Below are 11,299 nucleotides of genomic sequence, written 5' to 3'. Positions count from 1 at the left end.
CCATTCCACATGCTGAGCAGTTTCTGAAGGAAAAAGCATTTCCTGACATCTGTTCTGAATTCACTGCTCTTCTCCTCCCCCACTTTGTTTTACCCCACGCTCCTCACCACCTCCCCCTCCATCACCACCTGTCCCTGGCTGACCAGGGCTCACCAGTAAGAGCTGAGGATCTTTGTGGAGAATTGATGACCCACACCTGCTCCAGCCCCTTTCCTCCCCCGGCTAGTTTTCTCTGTCTGCTGCAGACACAGGATTTTGCTCTTAGCAATGGCACTGAGCAATCTGACCCTAACCCAGCAAATCATTTGTGCATGCACTTTCTTTCACATGTCCAAGATTTTCCTGCTGGAACCACAGGCTTGAGCACTAGCTAAATTAAAAGGACCTTTGCAGGACTGAACCCAGGACCAGGCTCTTTCCTCATTCCCTTTTAGGGTGGACCTGTTGCAATGCTAACGATTCCAGGGTTGAATTTTCCCTGGTGCACTCTGATGAAGTTAGAAGGATAGGGAATGAGTTCCACAATTATTTGATTCACATCGTAAGTTTTCACTCATGCTCTGCCTCACCTTGCACCAGCTGAACAGGTACACAGTCCTAAAAGTCTCCTGTGTCACAAATATTCAAAAGATAATAAGACTAAGAGACACAATGAGCTTTTTCTGCCAGCTAATTTGCCAATAATTTTGCTTATACAAACATGGATGCAGTTTAAAGGAACAAAAAGTCATCACGATCTTGATACTCCCCCTGCATTGCAGAATTTTAAATAACCTGGATATCTCAGCACAGTCCCCGAGGCTTTGTTTTCATCAGGACACGACAGACACCACCACATGTGCCAAGCATGTAGTAGATTTTATTAAGCATAACTTTGGTTCTAAGTATTCCACCCTCATTCTCGTAATACCTTTAGTTAAAAACAATTATACAAGAGCAAATACAAAAAATATTAAATTATGAAAACAAATCCATTAAGGCTCCCTTTTTATATTTATATATATTTATATATGTACACTCAAACAAGTGCAGATATTAACAGAAGGTTAAAGCCACAAAAATGCTAAAAAATTTACTAGTACACTATCAAAAGCAAGAGTTTTAAAAAAGTACAAAGTGGTAAGTGAGCCATTTTCAAATCACTGAAGTATTTGCCAGATTACTTCAAGACCCATATAGCTAAAGGGCAGATGAGAAATTGCTTACACTCACTGGCAAGCAATTTCTTACTTGAGTAGCCACACAGGACACTTGTGGTGTGACGAGCTGACCACCCATTTGAGTGTTGCCCATTCTAGCACAATCCTGACTTTGAAGACAAGCTTTTGCCTGTTAAATTGACATGAAGGTGGCTGGGATTACTAAACTAAAGGGTCAGCAGAATTCAAAGATGTTCTAACACACACATTGATGTTCTGTTCACACAGAGAATTAATTCCAACTGAAAACAAAAAAACCTACTTCACGCTGTATGTACAAGGGTTTTCTGGCCTCCCGTGTTTCAGAAAGACAGACTCTACCCTGAATCACAAGCTGACATGGAAAGAAATGAAGGCAGAATGCTTTGAGCCTTGAAGGGCCCAATCCAACACACTCACTGAAGCCAAAGAGAAGTCCTCATCCTCCACTGACTCCGGTGCCATTTGGATTACACCAACTTCATTTCACTGTGCACACGCATGGTAGGATTGACATGCTCACTGAGGGGAAATGGCTGAGAAGAAATAGTCTGCTCAAGCCAGAGGAGGGTTTCCTCAACAACTTCTAGACATTTCCGTAGTGAGCAGAAGGTTAACTGTGGAGTGGAAACCAAGAGGCATGAATTTTGGTAGGCTGAGAGTGGCTAAGATAAAACATGAGTGTGGCGTGGAAGGCTCGTATATAGTGCTGTCTCAACAACATGAAACAAACTTAATCAGTGCAAGTGTTTGAATAATGTGCTGCCAGAAAGGAAGATCTTCTCCTTCCAGAAGGAGAGGAGGAGAGAAGGAAGAACCTGCAGCACTCAGGGTGTTCCTCTGTTGAGAAAATACATGAAAGAGTCTTACTTTTGGCCTTTTGTCTTTTGTATCTCCATAATCTGAACAGTCTGGTAGACCATCTTCACATTTAATCTTCTAGACATGAGTCACACTGCAAGTCTAAATCAATGGCAATACACTTATCACAACTCAATTTACTCTCAATCTGATTATGTCCTCATAAAAAATGCCTGGATCTTGACAAATTGAAGTCTGTAGCTAGTAAACATTTCTAATTGTGAGCATTTTGTTCCAAGTGCTATGCTGAAATTGTATTTTAAATGTCCAATACGTACAAGGCAAAAGGAACTAAAAAACAAACCAACAAACCCTCCCCCACCACCTTTACAATACAAACACGCCACTGTTGATATTAATAAAAAGTGTTCGCAAACAGTTATGTCCAATGTAATTACAAAGCAGAAATTATTTTGTTTAGCATCCTAAGGCAAAGACTAGGTTTAGATCCTCAGCTGATACAGATGAACACAGCTTCAGTGAGAGCTAGGACTGTGCTGACCAAGATGAGGACTTCTCCCCAGATTCTGAAAAAATATCTGCACCCATTCACACCAGGTAAGAATCCAATTCTATAATCCTACATGAGTAATCTGTTCCCCCCTCCTCATCCCAGGCTTTCCTGGATAACTAGTAGTCATAAGCGTGAAGGATCAGATTCTGCTATCCCTGTGCAAGCTGAGCAATATTTTATTTAATGGCAAGTCACAGGGGCAACTTGTGGAAAGGCAGAAGGTGACAGAATTGGACCCTATGACTCAGTGGTAACACACTTCCTTTCTTTCTTGAGGCTAAAGGAAGGGTAGGATAAAATGAATTCCATTTTATGCCTCACTTCAGCAAAAAAAAATTCCATTTCAGTAGATTCCAATGATCGGTTTGGTCTGGCTCAAACACTGCTCTGTTGCAAAGAGCAGGAACTGATGGCAGATCAAGATTCCTGATTTCAATTCCAGCAAATGAGTTTAAACACTACCAAGTAATGTGTTAACACTGTACTCAGATCAGCATGTCCTTGGAGGAGAAAGGCCACAACAGCAAAGTAAATAGGATTTCAAAACACAAAAAGTAGAAGACAGGTCATTTTGCATTGAGAGGTAAATTCACAGGTAGCACTGCACAGGCTGTGCACAATGGTGTAAGTTTAGAGATAGAGATAAATCAGCTTCTGGATTCTCCCTGGTGAGAGGATCATCAGATTTCTGCTCTTTCATAGCCCAAATTCTATATGCCAAACAGGGAGAAATGGGCTTTAAGGCTGCTTAACTTTTCACTGCTGGTGAATTTTAAGCATTGTCATCTTGCCCACACCTGCCTATCCTGGTGGGGATGGGCAGCAGTGATCCACATACCTCATATCCTCCCAGAGTTGATAAAAATTCCAACTAAACACAAGTTGTTGTGTGATACACACAGGCTGTAGGTCTAGATGGAGGAAATCTACCTGCACAGCAAAGCTTCATAAGATATCACAGGAGGATTTTTGTTCTCTTTTAAAGCAAAATATAATCTGTGTATCTCCACTAAACTAGGATCACAAGAGATAAAGCAGTGCAACACTGAAGGAGTTTCTCTAGTTTCCCTGGTTAAAATCTCTGAGCAAGCACATCAGACTGGTCCATGACACTGAACTGACAAACAAACTCCTTATCCATTGATGTCAGGACTGCATTTGGCAAGTCGATCTGTATATGGTACTGTCTTTTTAATCCACATGTCCCAGGAATTAAAAATCTCATCTTCAGTAAGTGTCAGCTGGATGCTGTTATCTTCCCTCTTGAGGGGCAAATCTGAGACAACTTGCAAAAGCCTCTCTCTGCAGGAAAGCTGGAAGTCTTAGCAGGTGCTGGCTCTAGGAGTCTGGTGCTTCTGTTGCTTCCTGGACCGTCCTCCTCAAGTTGCCCTTGACTTTGACAAATTCAGGTGCATTTTCCTGCTCTTCCTGTATCTTCTGTTGCTCCAGTTCCAGCTTAATAGGGAATCACATGTAAAAAAAGTATATAAAACAGATCATCAAAATACAAGACAAAAAAATAAAGGTTTGAATAATTGGCTGTACAGAACTATTTAAACTGCTTCCTTTCTCCCTCTCATGGAAAAGATAAAGTTGCATTTCTTTGGGAGTATCTGTTCTCATAAAGGGTAAATCTTTTCAAATCCTTGGCTCTAGCTTGTTCCAGATGTCCACCTTTGCCAGATGGACAAAAACTCTGCAAGCCCAGTACGAGAACAAGATGAAGCATTTTTGAAGAAAATCTCAGACATCTTCATTAAAGAAACAACAATAATTCCCCCTTCTGGGTTTTACAACAGGACAAGGACAAATATCACTTTTGGGAGAACACATGTGAACTGCTACTACTGAGCACACTTGCAGAATTTATTTCTGAGTGTCTAGGTATGGATTCCTGTATCTAATTTGAACATCTTTTGGTGTTTCTGTTTTGTCTATCACAAAAAGCAAGAATTTAAAAAAAAAATCCTCCTTGGCCCTTAGTTGTTAATTTTTGAGAGTCCATTCAACTGACATTTTTAACCCAGTTGGAGCTCCTGCCCATGCAGACACTCGAATTTACCACGTGAGGTTAAATGTCCTGCTCTATGGGGCAAAGCTATACAGTGCTCATACAGAACACAGCTTACACATCGCACTGAATATGGATTGCTTAGCAATCCTCGGTGAAGGCAGATAAGTTGGCAGAAAGGAAGAAACAACCCTTTAGAAAACTAACAAAAGCTCTTGAAAGGATCTTTTTTTTTTTTTTTTTTTTTATCAAGCAGACCAAGGTCTCCCTGACTAAAAGGGACCACATACAGCTCACCTAAATAATCTCTCCTTTGTCTCTGGTTCACTGGCAAGGGACATGCCTTGTTACAATAAATTATGACAACATTCCTCTATGAGTCGTGTTGTCAATTAACGCCATTCCTATGATGTTTACAAAGTCACAGTATTGTTTGCAATGGGCAGGCTTCTCTTCTAACAGAATTTTCAATTCTACATATGTCCTTGGATGGCCCAGCTTCAAATCAAATCTTCCCACAAGCTGAACCATTTGAAGCTGGGCACTTAAGAGCAGAAAAGGAAAGTGACAGGACGATACACTTAAAAATAGAATATCTTTCTCCCTCCAAAAATATTTCTAAGCCTAATTAAAAAAAAAAAAATCCCCCCAAAGCTAAATAATGATTGGATTATACATAGTTTTCAATACAGTAATTATTTGCCTTAATTGATTTCCATTGAGAAAAACAGGAAATACTGTTTTCAAGCATTCATTTATTTAAAAATAAATGCAATGCTTGATGCACAGTGACTTCTATGATGAGGTGTTTCACTGTAGAGATATTTCCTTGCAGGTACACCAAGTGCCTTAATTGGCAGAGACACATGTGGCTGGCCCTGTGCCTAGCAGTAAGCTTCACCACAAGGAACTCCAACTCCACACCATCTCCATACTCAGGGTCTTTCCTTGGTCTGAAAACGCCAGTGGGCTCACACTTTTTAAGGCTACAGAAGATCTTTTTGAAGCCATCTGGTTTCTTACATAACCCAGAAGAAAGAATCAATTGATTTTTTAATTCATTAAGCATCCACCAGTTTTGATGCATTACAGCCTAACAGCCATTCCTCATGGATCATCTCTTAGTCATTAGACTACTAAAGTTGACTAATTCACCACAGTTTCAATGGTTAAATAAGGTCAGTGTTCCACACACATTCCTGTTGTGTGGTACAGGATTCATTTGACCAAAGGCAGACACCATATGCAGTTCCTATACAGTAAGTAACAACAAACAGGTAATTATAGAGTGTGATTTGACTCATTCTAAAAAAAGATATCTGCATTTGATCAGAAGAAATGTGCCAAAAATCAGCTGCTGCATTTTTCCTGTCTCCAAAGGGAGCCGTGGGTGAGTAGCTCTGATGCAGATGTGAAAAGGTAGTGTTATTCCCCATCTTACCTGCTCCAGTTTCTGCTGCCGTTTCAGTAGCTCTATTTCCAGGTCTGATTTCTTCTTTTGTGCTTCCTCTTCTTTTTGTTGTTTAATAACTTGATCTCGTTTCCTTTTCTCCATCACCTTCTGTAGCTCTGGTTTGTTCTGAGGTGCAAGACCCCTTCAAATTTAATAAGCGGAGTGGTGGTGGGGGAAACAGAGAAGAAAGATCAGTTTTATTTAGCAGAAATTCACACAGAATTGTAGGCAGGTTTTCTACAGTCAAGCAGTTGCCTATTTAGATACACTGGAATATGAATAATGAATTAAAAGGTAAAAAACCATGCAGACATTTTCCTGGTTTCTAGGCAAAAACCCTAAACTAGAATTTAAGCCGTATTATTACTGAGGATATTTCCCTTTAACATGCATGCGAGTATTTCTCCTATATAATTCACTATTTTGACTTTCAACTTTAGTCTTCCCTTGATTCTCTCAATTCCAGAAGAAGGGATTAAAAAAACCCATCAGAAATCAAGACTCTAGCAGAGCTAGAAACAAATTTTGGACAAAAAGACTTCCCTTGCTGGCTGATAACTCAGAGAGTTTGTGTTCAGACAGTTCTATGCAGGGTATTATGTCCAGAGAAATTTGCATGGACAGAACTAAGAAGTGGTCTCCCTCTGGACTTTGTCACAATCATGGACTGTGGAAATCATGGATTCTGTCCTTACTTGAGAATGTGAGAGCTTTACCCATGCCTGGCTGGACTAGCCAGAATAGAGAAGCTGTTTTCAGTGAGAGCTCCCAGGCTGCACTCAAAATCACAAAGAAGCTAAAACAACAAAAAAACAGAATAAAAAAAGTTGCAGTCACCTTGGAGACCAGACAAAGGCTGGAGGATTCTCCCTCTCACAAGACTTTAGGTACTACATCAACTGAATGTTTCAAGTCTGTTCAGCACAAATTGCTTTCCAAGCCAACCACTCTAAAATGAGAAAGCTTACTCTTTGGGAAGATGCATGACTTTATTTATACAGGCACACACACAGATACATGCTCACTCCCACTGATTTTTGTGACTTCAGCTATTTCTTTTATATCTGTTCTGCTATGATGCTTTCAAAATCTGTTACGGTAAGACTCAAAGCTCTCCCTGTTATACAGATATGAGTCTCACTTAAGTCAGAGCAGAAAGATCTAAAATTTGCCTTTGTTATTATAATTTTCTCTGTGAAGACTATTAAGTGAAAATATTCAGCAATAAGTTTAACAACCATTTTTTATTTCAACTTTAAGAAATTTAATAATCTGAATAAACTTTCAGAAAGTGTATTTTTACCCTTCCCTACTTGCTTTATATCTGTGGTTGACCAATTCTTCCATAATACACATATCCGACAGCATGTCCAATAATACATTAAAATGCCATTTTATGGTGACATCTACGAATGACTCCATATATTATGCAACACACTATCCCTGTACAGACCCTGACAGCAAAATCAAATATTTAGCAACACCAAATGCCATTCGCTATTTCTCATAATAGATCTAATGGCCCGAATGCAACAGAAGCTACAAGATTGTGTTAATATTTTATGTTTCATGCTATTTTAATTACATTTTAACACATAAAATCTAAGTCAGGCAAAGAAAAGCTGGAGTGATTTTTTATTACCACTACTACTACTACTACTACTGAATCAGTGAGAACTGAATCAATGGAAACTTCCACGATGGCAATTAGCAACAGCCACAAACCAGAAGCAAGCTGCTGAGTAACACTACTCATTCCAGCTTTTTTTCAGTCAGGTTGTACTGTAACAAAGCAGAGGCACAAGAAACATGCTGTAGCTGTAATAAAGGGCACCTGCAGAAGATGCAAGTAAATACAACCTCTCAGTCTAATCAAGTGTGGCTGGTAGCAGGTCTGTAGCAGAACAACATCAATCCTATTTCCACTCCCACATGTAAAAAGGAAAAGCAACAGGCAGTTACTGGATTAACTGGGAGTTTTATATCACCTCCTAGTGATTGTTCTCATTAAATAAAAAATCCTAAAGCGTTGATACAGAGTAAGCAAAGTGTACTATAACACAAGTTAAAGAGTTGATAGGGTTAAAACCTCTGGAAGGGATAGGACCAGTACTCTACAGAGCTGAGGTTGACTCCTGATCAGTAAAAATAGTTTAAAATAAGTGACCAGTGCCTTGAGGTACCACCACCTGGATCTTTGTCTGCCCAGAGCAACTACCATTTCCACAAGTAAAGAACTACATCAGTTGAAGACCCACAGACCCTGCTCACAGTAGGCATGGAGAACCAAGGGACCAGCACTGGCTAGTATCTTCTAAGATCCAGAAATGGCTGTTCAGAGCTGACTGTTCAAAAGGCGAAGCTGCTGGTGCCTATATAGAGTCTTCACAATAAAATAAGGTGCATGTTAAGCAGACTTCTATAAGAGCACTACAAGTCCTCCATACATATGACAGTTTGTAGCAACAAAGCAGAACACAAGCCTCATATCAGAGCTAGTACAGTGGCACGAAGCAAAGAAGACTAACCCTCTTCTCAAAAATACCAGTTTTTCTGCTGCTGAAAATCCTCAAAGTATTTCTGCACCAATAAAAAAGAATCTAAAATTAACAGCTGCAGCTAATCAAAATCACAATAAGAGAAGAGTGGGTATTGAGGGCTGTACAACTCTGTGTAATAGGATATTCTCCTAGAAGAAAAGAACTCCATACTATTTAAAAGTGCTTTATGCTTTCATAAACTTAAAAGAAAAAAAATAGCCTTAATTTATTGCAGCCTCCACATTCTTTAGAATAAGATCATAAGTTGGGAAACCTCAACTGTCTTTCAATGAATATAGCCTTCTTGGTGCTAGGAACTAACTTTGATGTTTAATCCCATTAATGAAAAATAGGACAAACACCTATTTAGGCCAGTTTCTTCCAATTCAGTTGGCATTCTGTAAAACATTTCTACTACTTTATCACTGAAGAAATGCTGTATTGTGTATGCAGTTCATTTAGAATTAAGTATCTAAGCCCAGCATTTGTGAGGATTTTGCTATTACAGATAGCCCTTCTCCCCTCAAAATACTACCCTGACAGAGGGGGAAAAAAAAAAGAAAAACTTTCATTATGTGACTCTTCCTGTCAAATGGACAAATCCAGTCATGCTCAAGCAGTCAAAGCAATAGCTCCCTCCTCTCCTTTATCAAGGTCCTGGGTCTCAAAAAGCCTGAATGGCTGCTACCAGCAACTTTATTCTCAAATGCACTCTGAAATACTGTTCTGCCAGTTCTGTATTACAGATCCCCACATCCTTGCCTTTGGAAATTACATTCTGAGTAGCTTCAATCCACCAAATCACTAATTTTTATCATAGTTATCATGTTTGTTTAAATGGAGGACTATCAACAAGCTTGGTGGCTTTGCCATCACCCTGTGGTCTGGTGGCTATTTTCTTAACATGTTTTCTAAATTACCCTTCCATTGCTGAAGAGGTTTAATAACAGAACTTCACCTATTTCTGGGCCAAGTGCCTGTGTCTCTGAAGTTGATGAAATGGAGTTCGAGTTATTTACAACTTTAAAAGCAATATATAGAGCAACAGCTGTGCACGCCAGAATGGAGGAAGCAGCATTTGCATCGCATACAAAGAAACACTTGTGCAGCAGCAGAGCAGGCACCAGACTATCACACTGCATTGCAAGAAAGATCAAGTAAGGAGAGAACAGTTTCATGTGAGATAAAAATAGATTATTTCTTTGATTTAAAAGTGGCCCCACAGACTCGGTGTGCTGGGAACAGTGAAAACCCACAGATTTTATCGTCCTGCTGGTAATCGCAAGATTTTGTCAAATACTTGATAAAGTTAAGAGCTCAAGACAAATTACAGTGCCCAGGTAACCAATACGAAATGTGAAAGGGGAGAACTGAACTGGTCCCTCTTGAAACTGACCCTTTGCAAGTATTCACAAAAACAAAGGGAGAAGTCTTTCACAGCACCTTGTGCAAAGCAACTGAAATTCAAAACAGAAATAAATGCCATGGTTAAGAATCACAATCTTTTCATCTACAGTTTCTGAATCAACAAAAAATGTCTGCTAGGTTTTGGGCAAAATGTCATTTTGATGAAAGTAAAAGCCAAGCCGTGTGTTTGGGGTGGGAGGGTGGCACAAGTGATTTTTAGACTCTTACCTTTTCTGATTCATAAGCAGCTCTCTATGGAGATCCTGATGATTCCGTGATGACTTCACAGGATTAACTAACTTCTGAGGCCTAATTAATTCAGGATTGTCATCATCTATGTAGTCTGGTTCAGCCATAATCTTTCTTGGAATGGGATATGGATCTTTGGGTTCAGTGTCCTTGTTCACAGTATCTGTAAAACGGGAAAAACTGCAGTAAATCTACATTGAAAGGCCTTTTAAAGGTGTAAAGGCAGCATATTACATTGGTAACAGTTACGCTTTTTCTAGATTAATTTTGTCTGTAGTAAATAAAAGCTCTAAGAGCAAACATCAGTAGCAGCTTTTTTAATAGACAGCAGTTTCACAGCAATGTAAGATCTAATAGCCTTCATCCATTGACTTGGAGAAAATTCTCCCCATTTTAAGAACTACTAGACAAATAATTTAGGTCAGGCGCATGAAGAGCCCTATTGATTTTAATAAGCCTACTCAGATGAAGCATTTTGAGATAGCAATACAGAAAACCTAAAGACATTTTAAATACTGACTGTATTAAATACAACAAATGTGTACCAAACCCATACATCAGTATCATACCAGCTATGGGGAAAACACCTGCGGATAAGCCCCGAACTGTGCTGTACCAAGCAAGAGCTTCCATATGGAAACTGCCAGATCTGCAGTCACTGGGATGGAGTACAGATTTCTGAGTGGAAAGGTAGAGGAGAAAAAGCTGGGTGAGGTTGTTTCTTAAAAGGGTGTATTTCAACCAGTGAAGATCCACAGAAATCCTGATCTGAAGGCAATGAATGAAGTCTTTATGATTTATATCATCTGGAAATGTGGCGTTTTCCTATCCTGTTAGAGAAAAACATATCTGTACACCAAATCACAACATTTTTAGTCAACAGCTGACAAGTAAAATATAGTTTTAAAATAATTTATACATGACTATTCATACCCCCTTCCATTAAAAAACTTCAGTCACAAGAAGTTCAGCATCCAAAACAAAGCCCATTCAGAGCAATTCTGCCTCCATTCTCTGTCATGGAAACCTGCACAGAGTCTGCAATTATCAGTTTGATGAAACATTGTCCCCTCAAACAGACCCCCC

At 39.4% G+C, this 11,299-nt stretch overlaps 1 protein-coding gene across 3 annotated transcripts in view; it reads right to left on the bottom strand.

Moving 5' to 3' along the window:
• Window positions 1-837: 837 nt before the first annotated feature.
• The window catches only part of FAM107B (family with sequence similarity 107 member B), a 63,175-nt gene continuing 52,713 nt past the window's right edge, over window positions 838-11,299 (bottom strand). For all 3 annotated transcript variants that reach the window (XM_074903455.1, XM_074903456.1, XM_074903457.1), the window contains 3 exons: window positions 10,193-10,376; window positions 6,006-6,159; window positions 838-4,008 (listed from right to left, as the gene is read on the bottom strand). In XM_074903455.1, the coding sequence (XP_074759556.1) occupies window positions 3,892-4,008; window positions 6,006-6,159; window positions 10,193-10,320 (399 nt within the window). In that variant the 5' untranslated portion in view covers window positions 10,321-10,376 and the 3' untranslated portion in view covers window positions 838-3,891. The remainder of the gene's footprint in view (window positions 4,009-6,005; window positions 6,160-10,192; window positions 10,377-11,299) is intronic.

The sequence above is a fragment of the Athene noctua genome, chromosome 3 (assembly GCF_965140245.1).
Source record: "Athene noctua chromosome 3, bAthNoc1.hap1.1, whole genome shotgun sequence".
In the NCBI taxonomy this organism is placed as follows: domain Eukaryota; kingdom Metazoa; phylum Chordata; class Aves; order Strigiformes; family Strigidae; genus Athene; species Athene noctua.
The sequence above is the reverse complement of the archived record's forward strand: the minus strand, read 5'-3'. Positions and strand labels throughout refer to the sequence as shown.